The following is a 16,735-nucleotide window of genomic DNA, read 5'->3' on the forward strand; positions in this document are numbered from 1 at the left end:
CATATCACTGACTCAACAACAACAACAACAACATCCTCAACATCTGAAATCTTGATACAAGATGGACACTATCCCCACATAGATAAATCTTTCCTTTTTTATACTATTCCATTGAAATAACATCGTTAGATCATATGAATGATTCTGACATCTTGATTCTGTTAGGTCTTGACGATAAAACTACCTTCTAACCTCAGAACCTCCTGACATTTCACCCCCTCATAATCGACTCATCAAAATAACACATTCATATGCACGGCTGGATGACACATCTTTTGTAAGGACAACTAATGTCAAGTGTGCTGCTGAGAAAAGTGCATTACATAGAGAACTGATGTCATTCATATCAAAGAATGAAATAAATAACTGATCTTCACCCTGAGTGAAAGTAACATGAGCACGAGCGCAGAGAATATGCAACGTATACCAGCCAAAAGCTATATAAATACATCTCAAAACAAATGAAGAATATCCCACTGATACAGTGAGTTAAAAATGCAAACCAATATGGTTTATAATCAAAGATGGAAACTCGACTGGTACTGACAGTCCTCATGACGATTTCATTGAAATCACTATTCAAGAACATACTTAAATTTGCATTCGTCTTTAAATAAACTGGGAAGCAGCTTTATGGTACAGAATCAGTGAAAGATCCTTCAAAAAATACACTGTCATACTAAAAATGATGTAATATGTGAAAATCCTCAAAAAAAAGGATACTAAAGATCAACCCATTCTTCTCCATAGATTACATTTTTGGTCTTATTTTTAAAGCTCTTTCTGATCTTAACATTTTTTTTATTATTATTCACATCTTGATGATGAACGGTTAGCAAAATGATCAAGATGAATGTTTTGTGTGCTTACTATTATTAAATCCTGATGATTGCATTTCTAATGGAGAAGGTGGGAAACGCTGGGACTAAAAATCAGTCCTGGTCACTCTTGGTCCTGTAAGGATGTAAAACGTCGCCTAGAGGAGGCACTTTTCTTCTTCAAGATGAGCTTGAGCTGAGGGAGAGAGCGAGAGAGGGGAAATGGTGTGTCAGCTACTGTGTAATCCGTTCTTTTCTTTCTATGCTGTTAAAGAAAATGGTCGAAACTGTACAAGAGAATGTTTTTGCTCTCACAGCAGGCAGACTGGTTGTTAATAAAGAAAACCTCTCACTCTCTCTCCTTTGTCTCCGCTCTGGAGCAAATGAGCGGGCTGGTCGTTCTCCAGGTTGCGGATGCTGGGATCAGCACCTCGACTCAGCAGCAGCCGGATCAGTTCCTCCTGAAAGGGGCTTCCGTGCAGCCCCGCGGCCATGTGTAGGGCAGTGTGCCCATGAGCCTGAGAGGAGACACACATTTATAGATAATCGTGAACACACTGTTGTTCCTTTTTAATTAATATGTCCCAAGGTTCTGTATATTAGCCCTGCCTATTTTTCAGTGACTCTTTCCTCAGGTTGCACAGTATGTGATGGCACATGTCTTATGACTTATGCTGCTTTTCTGCAAAATTCGCCATTTTGAATCAAAATATTTCATTTATGTTGGGGGTGTTTGACCAAAGTCTCTCGAATTTCGAAAATCTCGAACGTCTTTGTCTTTGTTCAAACACAATAATTCAAATGGTGGGTTATTGATCAATGAATCATTCACTCACTGTTTTTATGAGTAAGTCACTGGATCGTTGACTAATTTTTTTTGACGCTTTCAGGAATAAAATAAGTGTCTGTCCTATGAACGAGTCACTGAAGTGTTCACTCAACCGATACATTAAAAAACACAGATACATTCCGGAATGTAAAAAATAACTATTTATGAGTGAATCATTACGGTCGTTTACTCAACCAATTCGTTAAAAAACTCTGATTCATTCTGGAATGGAACAAGTGGCTGTCTTTGTGAGTGAATCATTCACTGAATCATTCGCTCAACCAATTGGTTCAAAAACACCGATTGAGAACGAAACAGATTTCTAAGTGTGTCACTGAGTCATTCATGCAGCCGATTTGCTAAAAAGCTCAGATTCATTCAGGAATGAAAACAGGTGAGTGTTTTTACAACTGAGTCAACCATTGATTCATTCAGTTAAAAGATTTGTTTAGAAATAGTGATTCACTGAGTAACAACATTTCATTACAGCATGTTTCTGGAATGAAGACACGCAGCAGTTAAATTTGCTTTGGCATTATTTGAAACTATTTGAAATGATACTATTGAATCTAAAATGTAAGTCACTCAACAATAACTTCTTGTTCACACCCGCAACAGTGCTGTCGGTCAAAATTTCACCACAGTTGCAATTACGTGCGGCACGAGGCAAGTGTGATATTACTTGAGTATGATTTAAATGTATATGAAAGCCAACACAATAGCGTCATCATGTGTCTCACTTTCATGTTGATGAACGCCTGCATACTGGAGAATTGGAGGCTGAGGAGGAAGCGCACAAGATGGATATTCCCCTCCTTCACTGCCAGGTGAAGAACTGTCTTGTTGCTTTTGATTTCCTGAAAAAGACCAAGGTAATCTTGTCATCAAAGTGAAGCTGAAGCAACATCAAAGCAAGTGTGGTATGAATGAGGTTTCCTCCTTTTGCGGCAGTCTGAAAACGAAACCGCTCGATATGGAACAATGACAAAATCATTTGTTTGTCTGTCTGTCAGAAAGGAACATCTGGGAAATATATTGTTTCTTTTCCTATACGACAGAAATCGCTACCGTAATTTGGAAACGTCAGTATGCGTGATTTGTGTGTTACTAACTTTGGGGCAGTAAGATATTAAATAAATCTATACTTATATTTGCCAATGATGATGAATTCATATTGATCAATAGTGCCAATAAACTGACACTTACATTTAAAACCTTAAAAATATTCCTATACTGTTTTTTCTAGTCAAAAAAAAATATTTAGCACTCTTTCCACAAAAATATCACACAGCACAGTTGTTTTCAACAATAATAATGCATGTGTCTTGAGCACCACATTAGCATATTGGACTGATTTTTGAAAGCTTGTGTTACACTAAAGACTGGAGTAATGATATTGAAAATTCAATTTGCTATCATATCCTAAATGTTATATCTTTATACATCAATGATGATTATTTTATTGGCTTTAATATGGCACCGTACTAATGTTATAATGGGCCTCTCAGTTTTAAAATAATATTATTTAATTAGTGTCCCCGCACCATCTGTTTATACACCAAGGGGTCCTTTAGCAATAATTAACACATTCCCTTATTATCATTGGGATTAAACTGTACTGAAAGTCTAATATATTAAAATGCCATAAAACGGAGTACCTGGCTGAGAACTGAAGCTCCCGCATTAATAAGAAGCCGCAAACACAGCAGTTTGTCTTCTGCTTGAGTCTGGAGACTGCCATCAGGTATCCATGTTGAGGATGAGGAGGCATTTATAGCCTTTATCGTGGCACAGTGAGAGATCACTGCACAATGCAGAGGAGTCAGACCTAAAGATAACAGGCAAAAGCAAGAGCGGCGATTTATTATTGTCTCCTCAGATGTCACTGTAACTGTGATGTTTATGGAACACGATGTAAAGGTTTATACCTTCAAAATTACGAGCCTCCAGGTCCACTCGCAGTCCAGCATAGAGAACAACCTGTTAAATCATAACAGTTTAGAAGCATGCTTTTTTTTTATGTCAAATAGATTTCAAATGGGCAGTCTCTCACCTGCATGATACGAGGGAAACCATAGGTGGCAGCCAGGTGGAGTGCAGTTTGACCGTTGACGTCACAGATGCTGATGTCCGCTCCTAGGGAGAGTAGATCCTGGACTATATCTGGCTGATTGGCAGTTACAGCCACAAGCAAAGCAGTCTGGGATTCAAGAGAACAGATAGTCAGTGAGTGCATGAATAAAACAGTCTCTAGTACATTCTGAATTAGATTTAACAGTATTTTGCCGTGATATTCACCTTGCCCTTGTGTTCTTTAGAATCCAACTTCCCCAGTTCACTAAGTTTCTCCGCAGCAGCAAAAGCATATTCCCTCAGGCCTTTCGCGGTGTAGATATGTAGAATGCTAACAGAGAGAAAGAATAGAGTTTCAGTTTTCATTTACAGTGCAAGCAGAGCCGTCTAACAGCTTTGCTATTTTCAGTCACTTTTCCATAGGATTTACGCTTACACTTTTCATACAACTAATGGTTTCATTAGTTAAGAAACACACAAGACCTTGGGGGACCCCTCTGGTAAAACACCTAATGTGCTAATCTGCGGAATGCATTAACTGAACGTTTTTCAAAAATACAGAAAGTTGAATGGCTACTTTAACGTAAATGTATCTAAAGAGTCTGCAAATGTTATATGGGTCAATGACACAAGACTGTCACATTGAAAAAAATTACTTTTTAAAAATAATTTTCAGTAAAAAGTTGAAATGTAATGATTTTTCAAGTGGTTTAACCAAAAACTATTTACTAAAAGTAAATTTAAAATAATAGTAATTTGAATATAGTTAAGTGTACACATATTAACTTTAAGAAGTAATTAATTCCGAAATATTATTCAGTTTTTGGGCAGTCACATCATATCGCACAACCATTGACAACATTTGTTTAAAAAGCAAGGAAGCACTTATTTTCGAAGAATAATAAATTAAAATATTATTCTAAACTACTTAAATTGTACTGAAAAACATATTGACCCATTTTCTTGATAAATAAAGGAAAAAATAATTTATTTGTTCAAAGAAAATTTTTTATTTAAACAATCAATTTTCAATTGTTCAAAAGTGATAAACCTTTACAATGTTACATATGCATTTTATTTCAAATATTTTTTATTTTTATTTTTTATTTTATATTCATCAAAATCACAGGAATGTGATTTATAAATGTATTAAAATAGAAAACATAAATTTTAAATTCGAATAAAAAATTTAAATACAGTTTTTACTGTATTTTTGAGGCCTTGGTTAGCATAATAGATGTATTTTTTCAAAAACATAAAAAAAATTGTATTGACCCCAAACTTTTGAACAGTACTGAACTCATTTTAAGTAAGTCCTGGGCTACGGACCATTCTTCCAAAGGACACTTGGTTTCAGCATCCAGGGTAGTAAATCTCCACCCTAGACAATATTGAGAATATCTTCTGACTCACGTGTCCCCATCATCATCCTGCCAGGTGGTCCTACTGTAATCCATGTTCTGCAGGAAGACTCTGGCCTCCTGCAGCTTCACCATATCCATCTGGGGCCTGAACTCTTGGAGAAGGTATGGGCTTGTGTGATCCGCTGCTCTGGACTCAGATGGCCAGCACAAGCCAGAGGTCTGAATGGGGACAGTCCCAGTCATATCAGTCCCGGCTGCAGTTACAGGGCACTCTGTTATAGACTGTGAAAACAAAGAACAGATTGATTTTTTCATTCATAATATGAACAAACCTTGGATTTTGTAAGCCTTCAGTACTACTTATAAAGCTCTTACATATTGCTGTGTTGTCTGAGCATCCTGGCAGTCTTGCATTTGCTGAGGGCTGTAGCCAGTGGCAAGCGTCTGTCCAGTTTGGGTAAAGTTTGGTGCAGCGGAGGAACTAGGCATGAATGTGAAAGGGCTGCACTGCTGTAGTGAGGAATGTGCCTGAAGAATGCTGGGAACTTCCCATCGGTCATATCCGACTGCTCCCATGTCTGTGTAGCTTGCACTGGCTCCTGCAAAAGAAAAGGTATAATTTTCAGATGTCAAAGACAATCGAAATATCCCTGAAGTCTCATTTAATCAAGCGAAACCCTAATTTAGCAGCAGAGATGCTCGGACTCACCGGCAGTGGGAGATTGTTCTGATGCCAACACCTGTTGGAAACATTTTGGAAGGTGATTAATGTTGTTTGTATCAGTCTCAAGACATTCACACTTAACAATATAATCGTTTGTCTCACTGGGACAGATGCAGTGTACGATGCTGCAGAGCAGGAGGGTGGTGCTGAGGAGGTCTCTCTCTTTCTCTTCTGCTCCAGGAGTTTCTTCACTGTGGGCAGAGGGTAACACGCCTTTTCCTTCGGTGCTGTGGACACAGGACAAAACAAATTAAAAATAAATGCTGTTTAAATGCTGCTATATGATCAGTAGCCTACACCATTAAACAGTTTAAATCATCAGCAATGACAAATTAAATAGATGAAATGTGAAAGTAAAGACAGATGTTGTTATTTTGAACTTTCTGTTCAGAACATTCTATTTCATTCTGAAAAAAATGAAGGATCGTGTGACACTGAAGACTAAAGTAAAGTATCACAGGAATAAATTACATTTTAAAATATATTAGAATAGAAAACTGTCACAATATTACTCTTTTTACTGTATTTTTTTCTCAAATAAATGTGGCCTTGCTGATCATTTGAGACTTTTACAAACATTAAAATCATTACGGACCCCAAACTTTTAAACAGTAGTAAATATCACTTAATCTACATGGTTATTATTGATTTACCAATATTTAAAATATTAGCAATATTATTATGAATTTTTATGATATTCATAGAATTTATCACAATTTTTAAAATCTCAATAAAAAAATGATTGAGTAATTTATATTCCAATAATATATTAGTGAAACGTACTGGAATTTTGACTAAATATTTATTATTAGCGGGATATTTTAGATCTGCAAATCTCCATTATCTCACATTATCTCACATTTCCATTAAAACAATTTTGTTTTACAATGTCTTTTTAATGCCTTTGATTTACAATGATTTTTTTAACAATCAAGTCGAGTAAAGCATTAATCACACAACCACTTTCGGTATATCTCACCGGATACACATTTATTGTTGTTGTTTTCAAGTAAATCTGATTGATTTCTCCAGTAACGTGATTTCCCCAGGGCCGTTTTTAATAACAGGTGCTGGTATGACTTGAACTGTATTTTTTCTTGCGTTAGTCACCAAAAGAAACTGAAAAAGACAAGAATGCAAATATCGGAGGTTTCCAGTGGGCATCAGTTACGTATTCTAGAGCAGAAGGAAGGAAAGTTTCTTCAAAATCTTGACCCCAAACGTGAGATAAGAACCAAATTTCCACCGAAGGAGTATAGTGCTCATCCTTTCACCCGTGAGGAAGGTATTCCATTTGGAAAAGAGGTGGTGAGGTTACGTCTACCTGTCTACATCAGAAACCCTGCGTCTATGGAGAGGGCTCTCGCAGCACACTCTCTGTAACTATTTCCTTTTCTCCGTTACGCTCTTCGTGGCAAACCACATCTTCTTCCTGTACCAGTGACGTATGTCTTTCGCAGGGGCCCCATCAGAGGTGTATGAACAGATGCTTCGATACTGATTCAGAGTCAGATTTGATGCCTGTCTAGCATTTCGTTGAGTGGTAGTAATGAGCTGAAATCAGCTGCACAGATCACAGCTAAACTGGAGGGAAAGAAATCTAATATATTTATTGAATTATTGTATCAAGCACAGATAGTTCTTACAAACACAGCACTGTGAGGGAAACACTTTGAAGTAATTTTATCATCTTTTATGGGTATTTCCGGATTATATTATGCACCTTCATGATGTGATAATAGTTGTGTATACAGTATATAATAGTGTTTCAGTTGATTTATCTATTCATAGCTTGGACAGAAGAGCTAGGCCTACTTGCGTTTCACTCTACAAGGTATCCCTTTTACAGGAAAAGCGACTGGTTTCGGCAAAACATTAAGTAATTCTTATGGTGAAGGGGAGTCAAAAGAGGAAGATGGAAATCCCACTGGGGATAACCTTGAGAGGATCACTCCTTTCCTTATCTCTCTTGTTTGTTCTCCATTCCAGTTTCTTTGAATTACTCCACTTCTCTGGCTCTTGCTTTTTAAAGCCGACTCAAAAGGTTAAGAGAAAAGATGGGCTACTGCTCAACACTGTGTTAACACACAATGGACATGTACAACTGCCAATAACATTCTATATTTCTGAAAGATTAAGAAAAATCTGGAATGAAAACAATGGTTATAATGTCTTTAAAGATAGGCAAATTCAGAAAGTTATACCAAAATGTCTCAATATGTATTTAAATCATTTAGGGGTGAAGGGGTGAAATAAGGGTTACTCTTCTGAGGTTACAGTAGTTGTAAAACTATAATTTATCTCCACACACTGGACGCTGTCCTCTATTGGACCATAAAATCATAATAGGACAATATATATGTAGGCTACAGTTTCTACAACTAAGAAGTGACTAACACAAACATACAGATTGCTATGTTTTGACATTAGTCTAATTTGACTTTTTTTTTTTAATTAAGGTAAAATTACGTTGTAAATGTGTTACAACAATCGCCAACGTTATTGATGTCGAGAAACACCTGATCATCTTCAAGATATCTAATAACAATGCTTCTTTTATCACTCGCAACAGGTTTAAAGGTCGCATGACACTATTTTACACAAGACTGATTTTCGTGCTTAAAATGTCCGAATGAGTGGGCTTTAGCGGCTGGGATACCCTCGCACCCCTGTCTTGTAATTTCAAAGACGGAAATCCCTGGCCAGTGAGTCACGCGCGTGGGTGTGACTCGGGGATTCCGTGGCTCTCGCTCCGCTATCTGGCTATAAACACATGCAGTAGCCTAAACCTATTAGCTCATTGAAAAAAAAAAACCTTACGTTGCATTTTATTCATAGACACTTGACATATTCCACATGACATTTAAGCTGCCAGTATTAGAAATGCGTGCTTTAAAGTTGACGGACATATTTTCTTTAGGCTATCATTTTCACAAACATTTCTCTGTAAAAATGAGACCCACACCACACCCAATAAAAACGGGAAATGAAAGTCGAACAGGGAGGAGTGATTTATCAAGGGGTTTGTCCAAATAGCTGTAAAAAATGAAGTCAGTGACAGGGGATCCTTTATTCAAATGAGTTCAATCTATTTTTAAATGGTCATACATCCCTGAACTGACGTCATAAAAAAAACATGTAAACAGCAAAAGATAAAGGTATATGCCATAGGTTGTTTGCAGTCTACTTATTTAACGCTTATGTCAATTTATTATAGAGGTCCAAATAAAACCCGAACACTGCCACCTGTCTCGTCGTCTTACACTCACACACAAAAAAGACACAAAAGCTGTCATTGTGTCGGTATCTTATAATAATAATAATAATAATAATAATAATAATAATAATAATAATAATAATAAATAAATAAAACTTTGGACCTTATTTAACCATAAAACGTACATGTTAGTAGGCTACCCGAGGTTAGCCTACCTAAAGTGTAGCTAAACATTAGTAGGCTACCCAATTGGTAGTGGTATTAGTAGACTGAAAGGGTAGGCCTACTGTACTAGTGACAGCTTTTGTATTTTTTTGTACTTTTTTTTTACTCCACCATTTCATAAAGCGCATTTATATTCCCCATCACTCTATGCTGTACAAATTCTGTTAATAAACAAAAAGGTCTTACTTACATTTCTGAAAGTGCATGTCAGAATCCCTTTGTCTGTCTTTAATTCTCGGCTCCCACGCCAGGTGAAATGAATGATGTCAGACGCAGAGCAGCCTCTGATAAATGTCAACTCCTCGAGTCACTGCCTGTTATTAACTGACTCCGGCACGTTCCACTATGTATACAGAGACCACGTTGTATTCTGCCAGCCCTTTTTTTATAGCTCCACCCACTTGTGATGAGGAAGGTTGGTCGATTTGCTTCTGACAGCAACAGTAAGGGTTTCTCTCTCTCTCTCTCTCTCTCTCTGTTTCGTTTTGCGTATCTGGTTATAAGGATGTCTGAGATGATAAGAAAATATATTTGATACATTTTAGTTTAAAACGCTTTTGTTTTTGTAATTGTCATCTTTGTTTCATGTTTTAGGTTTGATTTCATACATTTCTCAACCTCATAGAAAAAAAGAGCGTATTTAAATAATGGTTGATGGATTACATCACTCTTGGAAATATATTTAATTTAATAATTTCTATTAATATAATATAAACAGTGATTCTGAGTTAGTTTTCCGCGTAGTTGAAGATTATTATCTACACCCCCCCCCCCCCACCGACAAAATCTTTGATCTGCTAATTTCCTTTAGAGATGTTAACCATTATGTGCATTTCCTCCATTCTCACCGACACCAAAACTGTCTTCTGTTTCTTCCTGCTCCTCCTCCACCTCAACCTCCACCCACTCACCCTCTCCTTGATGCAAAAAAGTGGAGAACTTTAAATGCCCAAGCTCAACTGCTGTTCACTTTGTAGTGGTCTTGCAGTTATTTGGTGTGTAATGAGAAGAGCACTCTTTAAATAATATTATGTTAAGCATCACAACTGCACACTTTTAGTACATTCTGAAGTAGTACTTTAAAAATCTGATCTGAGATGTCTGAGATGAGTCAGTCTTACATGCTGCATTGCCACTCCATATTTGTTTGTTCCTGTAGTAACATACTTTTGACTAACTTCAGTGTCATCAAGCAAGCTGTAGATCATCAAGAGCAAGATTTAGAGTTCCTCCATTATGGGTCCTTAAAAATGTAAACAAAATAAGGAATTATGGGTATAAAAACTCAGTTTTTAGTGAACTTACATTCTAAAAGGGGAGTGGAATTCAAATGGAGTGGAGACAGTCTCTTGGTTTGTGAACAGAACTTCTGTCTTAAGGGCTCTATCTAGTGGCCAAAAATGTTACATACATACATTCACTGTTGGGGGAAATTCATGTGGCATAAACAGTTCATTGCATCATTACATCCTCTACAAATCTACAACAAATGTTGTCCTATACATTTATATAAATAAATAAACCAAGCTTAGATGAGCCCTATGGATTAACTATTAGATATTTATGTATTTCAGTATTTTCAGTAAATATGTACATTTAAAGTAATGATGTTCTAATTCACTGTTTTAACTGATCATATGCTAAACAGAAACTCTGATACTGTAGAATATGCAAATAAACATGGACATCATATTCTTGTTCATGACCACATACAGTACATACGCAATACAATATTCATTAGGCTACCTGCTTTATAGATTTCCCAGTAACCTAGCTTCAAATGTAGCTCTTGTTCTTTCTGTCGTTCTTTCTAATGTTTTGAATGTAATAAAGGGGGGTCTAGGATCAATTCCTATATACAAACTACTATAGTAATTATAGTAGTATAGTAATTATATAATGACTTAAGCCACTCCATGGATTACATCATAATTCAGTCTATTACAATTGTTAAGTCATAGTTTACTGGCAAAGTTTAGCAACCGTGACAGTATTAGTCAGGCAGAGACATGACTGTCACTGTCGGTCTGTCACCTCAGTACCATTTGTGAGTGTGACACATCTGGAAATATTTTGTATGGTTTTGTTGGCCAGTTCTGTTCTACACACACAGACATAGCCTACACTCACGCACGCACACATATGGTAGAGACGGCTGTCATGGTTGCATACGTGGTACACATCCCTATAAGGTACAGAATTTGGTATACAGAACTTAGGAATTTAGTCACATGATTCATATCCCGGAAATACACTGCTGTCGATGGGGGAAAAATGGCGTTATGAACAGCTCCAGACTGTGAGAGAAGTGGAGCAGTAACGTTAGAGTCAAGAGACAACCAGCACTAACTCGTGGTTCTCGGTTTACCAACTGAAAGAAACGACCAACCTTACATTAATCATAAATGTGTATTAATACAGTTGCACGGTCGATTACGTAAGGGCTCTCCAGATGGACAAAGACAGACTCGCAGTGAGTACATGCCAAAATAAACACGAGGAAGTAGCCTTAAAAGGGGCGTGTAATGTGTTTCATGGCTTGAAAAAAATAGCCACCAAAGGCGACAAAAGCGCAGACGAAAGCATTTTATTGGCGTGCCTGTATTTAACAGCACAGCGATACGGATCGATGGAAATGTTTTGTTATTTAGTAAGATGTATCGCTTGATATCGTACGCGTAACGCTTGTATAGCATCTTGTTACGCGTACCTAAAGGTGTCATTTTCTCATGATGCGATTTATTCTATGACCCCCGTTATCCTATTGCTTTAAGGCTATATTTGCAAACTATGCAGTAATGTGACATTGCTATATTTAGACATGATGTGTTTATATTATCTTGTATAAAATTATATTACAGTATTTACAACTAATATAATTTAATATGAATCTTATTTAATGCAGGCTGGTCCATGCTCATGGCTGGATATGCATAATTTTATTGGTGACCTTATGGCTGCAAATGCTTCAGTCACGGGTCATCCACTGAGAGAGCAACGTACTGGGGAGACACCGAGTTCTGCTTTGCCCAAAGTCTCTCATCCTCCCCAGTCTACCCCGTCCAGACAGAGCCAGGTGAAAAGTGCTGTTCGGTTTGGTCTGCAGGAAAGGGAACCCAGAGGTCATGAAAGCCATGGTGAGTAAATATTACAGTAGACTGTAAGGGTACTGTACCACTGGGTTATAAATACACTTTCACCTGAAAAGGATTGGGAAACATGTAGAATTTATTGATTCTGAGTAACAGCTCCAACTGGTTTTAGCAGCACGTTGCTAAATGAGAAAATCATTTTAGATTTTAACAGAACAGAGTTACAGCAAATAAAAATACATTTAATACATATTAAAATACATTAATAAATTAAGGCTTTTTAGTGCAGATCAGACACTGTATATGCAATCTAGCCATGTCTCATAATAAATCATTATCACAAATTAAACCCAGGCAGGGTGATTAGGACCTGAGTATTTTATATGAAACATAGGTTTTAAGGAAATAGATGAGCAGTCAGTTATACAGAAACAACAGACATTATTTAGAAATATTTGATAGTTGAACCTAGCTAAATAGAATCAAGTATTCCAGAGAGCCATGTAATACATAAAAATACAAAATTATTTGAATAATAATTTTCATCTATTTTTTTTTTAATAAAATGCCACTTAATAGGCCAAACCTCATAATATGTATCTTTTTCTACCAAGAAATAGTTTAATATTAAGTTCTATCATGTTTATCCATCTTATACTCACTTCCTCATTGATTGATCTTTTGTAGTTCAGCATCGTTCCTGCACATGTCCCGGCTGCCCTCTTTCCTCATATCCTTCTAGTTCTTCTTTCCACACCTTAAAACCCAGAAGTAGCCTGGCCTCCCAGATCCAACCACCTTCAGCCCCACAGTCCACCCCACCGCAGCAGATTAAAGAGCCCGGTGCTGCCCTTGTCGGCCTAGGCTTGTGTGTAGGTTTGGGACTCTCTCTGGAAGAGGAAAACACTGAGCCCAGCAGCACATCTGCTCACCCCCAACAAGAGGACAAAGGCACTAGCACACACAGCCCAATCCCTCAGGAAAATCCTGAGTCCCCACCAGTTCAGGCCTTTCCGTGTCTATGCTGCCACCGTGGGTTTCAAACCTGTAGCCAACTTCTACGCCAACAAAAGGACTCAGGGGCACACATTGCCCACCGCCATTATCATCACTGCCCGCTCTCCACTTGCACGTCACGTACGCTCCCGTCCTTCCCCTGCCTATCTTGCCAGCGCAGCTTCCCCACCTGCGCCCAGCTCCTTCGCCATCAGCAGGCCCATACGCAACAGGAAGGCTTGCAGCAGCTCCCATGCATGCACTGCAATGCCTCTTTCCCCCGGCCATCACAACTGCTGCAGCACCAGCGAACCCAGCATGCGTCCAAAGCTGGCGGCTTCCTTTGCGGAGAGTGCGGCCGTGCATTCAACTCACACAGCAATCTGCGAATCCACCTCAACGTACATACAGGCGCCCGTCCATACAGCTGCTCCGATTGCGGCAAGAGCTTTAGCCAGTCCGGGGCGCTTAAAATTCACCGCCGAATTCACACCGGAGAGAGACCGTACACCTGCACTTATTGCGGAAGGGGTTTCCCTCACTTAGCTGGTGTGAGAGCACATCAGCGAATTCACACGGGGGATAAACCGTACCGCTGCGGTCAGTGTGGGAAGTGCTTTACTCAGTCTGGAGCTCTGAAGATCCACACTCGCATCCACACTGGCGAGAGGCCTTTCGTGTGTGGCCTCTGTGGGAAGAGCTTTTCAAACCGTTCCGGAATTCGCTTTCATCACCGCATGGTTCACGGGATCGTGACGGAGCCCAACTCCGTGGGAAGGCCTAGCCTGGCTGCCTCTGCGTCGTCCTCTGTTTCAGACTTCCAGAGAATTCAAGCTTCCGGTCTCAACCAGAACCATCTTCGGGAAGTGGAAGAGAGGAGTCCGCCCAGTAGAGAGCAGTTAAGAGGGGATCGGGACAAAGATGCCCTTCCGTATGCCTGTGAGGACTGTGGTCAGCGTTTTCCAGACGCTCCGTCTAGAAACAAACACCAGATATTGCAACACTATTCTAAGGAAGAGAGAAAAAAGGAAGAGAGCAGCTCTGACAAAACTGTAGATTAGAAAAAAACAACAAACATTTCTGAGGCCATGTATTTTAAAAGATAAAAGCAGCTTAATGTAATGCGTTAAGGCAGATGTTGAGCCCCTTTGAAGCTTGCTGATATTATATCACACTGTTATGACTTAAGAAATATTGTTTGTGTCCAAGATGCTATACATTACAACTGAGAATGCAATCTCATTTATATTACACATTTTAGCTAAACCTGCAGTTTACACTACAGTCTCCAAGCTCATGGTGTCCTGGAAACCAGTATTTTAATGATTTATAAAGACTGAATCACTCTCTAGCCATCAAACATTTCAGTGTGGAGATAAAGGTTGGGATCATGATTTTTTTTGTTAGTATTAAAGCACACTAGGGAGTGTACTGAATATTACCATTACCATTTGTTGTTTGCTTTGGCATCTGATAGAGCGTTTGGACCCGGAAATGGTGGCGTGTGACATCAGACCATTCTGAACATTCTTGGTTTGGTCATGTCAGATTCTTTTGCCTGTGATTTTTGCCTCTATAAAAGCAAAGTTGTGATAACCTGTATTTTGAAACTGCCCCTTAAACTTTAAATTAGTAGCTTTGCATATCAGTATTAAGGTATTTGTGCATATTTGTTACCAAACCTGCACTAGTTTTTCCACCCTTGGCCCAGAGGTTACCAGAAAGCAAAGAGAAGAAGGCTCAGTTTACAAAGCTCATGAGTCTCCATGTCACCAAAGCCGTTCTACCTGAATGATTCTCCTGGCCTGAGGACGGTTTGGTAGATAAACTGGAAAGGTTTGTATTTGTACTTTGTAATTAATGCGACTCGTGCCAAAACTTGTATTGCTTCCAGCCATACAGCCTGATAGTGGAAAAGTGATTTATTTACATTTTAACACTTTGTACATATGTATTTGAAAGTATTTTGCAGGTTTGCAAGTAGTTTTTTTTTTAAAGATTATTAGAACAAACCTCTGATGCAGTTATGATGATTATTAAGAAAAGTTGCTGGAAGGCGACACGGTGGTTCATTGTCAGTGTCACCGCAGAATGAATGTCCTGTGTTGCTGTGAGATTCCCGCACAATCCAAAGGCGAGCAAAATGGGTTAATTGGAGAAATGTAACTGTTTGAAGTTGTGAATATGTGTCTGCTTGGTGGATTGGCCATCTGTCTGGGGTACTTCCAAAGCCCATGGCCCAAGATGTTGGTATAGGCCCATGTATCCCACAACCATATAGAGGATAAGTGGTTTGGAGAATGGATGAATGGTTGTGATTGCTTTCTTAGGGTAAATGAAAGGTTTTAAGCCTGAAATTGACAGAGCACAGTTTTCTGCTGAAGTAGCAGTGCCTTTCTTAATGGGAATTTTGAGACGCACATGCAAAATAAGACAAAAACACAAATATGGTCATTAAGATTATTTGTACCACATGCGAGTGTGGTTGTAGAATGAATGCAGTTTTAAGTTAAACAACGCTAAATTATTCAGCTTGTTGTTCATCTGTCAGTTTAGCTCATGTCTACAATATATGTCTATTGTGTACACATGTATCAACAGAAATAAATGCTGATGTACATTATTTGATGTTTTCATTTTAAGAGTTTAAAATATTCAACTTTGTGATCGCAGTGATACCAGTTTGGTTTAATTATGTATTCTGTTTATTTATTTATTTATTTTTAATTTATTTTGTAACCAACATTTGTGATACATTTCAGACCAGAATCCTTGAACCATGTTTTGGGGTTATATATTCTCAATGAGAATATGAGACATGACACTTTATCTACAAAAAACAAACAAGTAGCCTCCTACGAATATTTTTCAAAACTACAACTAGTTGCTTGCACTTCCTGAAGAATTCACCTTCGCTGAGTAACTTGTGACTGTCTGAAATTACTGTAAGGTCAATCAATTTAAGACTAGGGAATTTCCATAGCACCTAGCTACTATTCTGCCCTCTTCAAATTTACATGGCTATGTATTATTTAATGGCCTATAATACTAAGTACATTCTAACATGCATGTTTATTAGAAACACTTTACATGCGTGTAAACAGATCTGGTATTAGTATCTAGTTAGTTAGACTAACATGACCTTTTACTGTTTAAAATAATTCCAAATAACCTTTGCACTGGGTTGTGTGTGTGTGTGTGTGTGTATGTATATATATATATATATATATATATATATATATATATATATATATATATATCAAAACTATCAAATGTTTACTTCGACAACTCAATATGAGAGAAAATATAAAGAATCCATTGACCATAACTGTAAGGTTTTTTAAAATGAAAGAATGGTGAGGTAAAAAGTACTTCAAAATTACTTTAAGGATGTTAT

General features: G+C 37.9%; 2 protein-coding genes across 3 annotated transcripts; one reads left to right on the forward strand and one right to left on the reverse strand.

The window, feature by feature from the left end:
* Nucleotides 1-310: 310 nt before the first annotated feature.
* On the reverse strand, nt 311-9,627 carry nfkbid (nuclear factor of kappa light polypeptide gene enhancer in B-cells inhibitor, delta). The gene is made up of 12 exons (XM_026285037.1): nt 9,441-9,627; nt 5,911-6,035; nt 5,794-5,824; nt 5,460-5,683; nt 5,134-5,366; nt 3,946-4,051; nt 3,701-3,847; nt 3,576-3,627; nt 3,306-3,475; nt 2,388-2,504; nt 1,172-1,336; nt 311-1,014 (listed from the first exon to the last, which is right to left on the reverse strand). The coding sequence occupies exons 1-12, from the start codon at nt 9,454-9,456 to the stop codon at nt 943-945; spliced, it is 1,458 nt and encodes a 485-aa protein (XP_026140822.1). The 5' UTR covers nt 9,457-9,627; the 3' UTR covers nt 311-942.
* Nucleotides 9,628-11,475: 1,848 nt separating this feature from the next.
* LOC113116723 (zinc finger protein 696) lies at nt 11,476-15,961 on the forward strand. Of its 2 annotated transcripts, none has more exons than XM_026285046.1 (3): nt 11,476-11,723; nt 12,156-12,387; nt 13,030-15,961. In XM_026285046.1, exons 1-3 carry the CDS (start codon nt 11,703-11,705, stop codon nt 14,397-14,399), a joined length of 1,623 nt encoding a protein of 540 aa, XP_026140831.1. In that variant the 5' UTR covers nt 11,476-11,702; the 3' UTR covers nt 14,400-15,961. The 2 variants fall into 2 exon arrangements, with proteins under 2 accessions (XP_026140831.1, XP_026140832.1); XM_026285047.1 differs by lacking the exon at nt 11,476-11,723 and adding an exon at nt 11,758-11,900.
* Nucleotides 15,962-16,735: the final 774 nt, after the last annotated feature.

The sequence above is a fragment of the Carassius auratus genome, chromosome 16, assembly GCF_003368295.1.
Source record: "Carassius auratus strain Wakin chromosome 16, ASM336829v1, whole genome shotgun sequence".
NCBI lineage: Eukaryota > Metazoa > Chordata > Actinopteri > Cypriniformes > Cyprinidae > Carassius > Carassius auratus.

Excerpts from the sequence above, each read along its gene's own strand:
- nfkbid (XM_026285037.1), bottom strand. Across the intron at positions 3,628-3,700 it reads GTTTCCCTCGTATCATGCAG|GTTGTTCTCTATGCTGGACT; the intron begins GTGAGAGACTGC and ends ATGATTTAACAG. Across the intron at positions 2,505-3,305 it reads GAGCTTCAGTTCTCAGCCAG|GAAATCAAAAGCAACAAGAC; the intron begins GTACTCCGTTTT and ends GGTCTTTTTCAG.
- LOC113116723 (XM_026285046.1), top strand. The coding sequence starts at position 11,703 with ATGGACAAAGACAGACTCGCA. Across the intron at positions 11,724-12,155 it reads TGGACAAAGACAGACTCGCA|GCTGGTCCATGCTCATGGCT; the intron begins GTGAGTACATGC and ends TATTTAATGCAG. Across the intron at positions 12,388-13,029 it reads CAGAGGTCATGAAAGCCATG|TTCAGCATCGTTCCTGCACA; the intron begins GTGAGTAAATAT and ends GATCTTTTGTAG.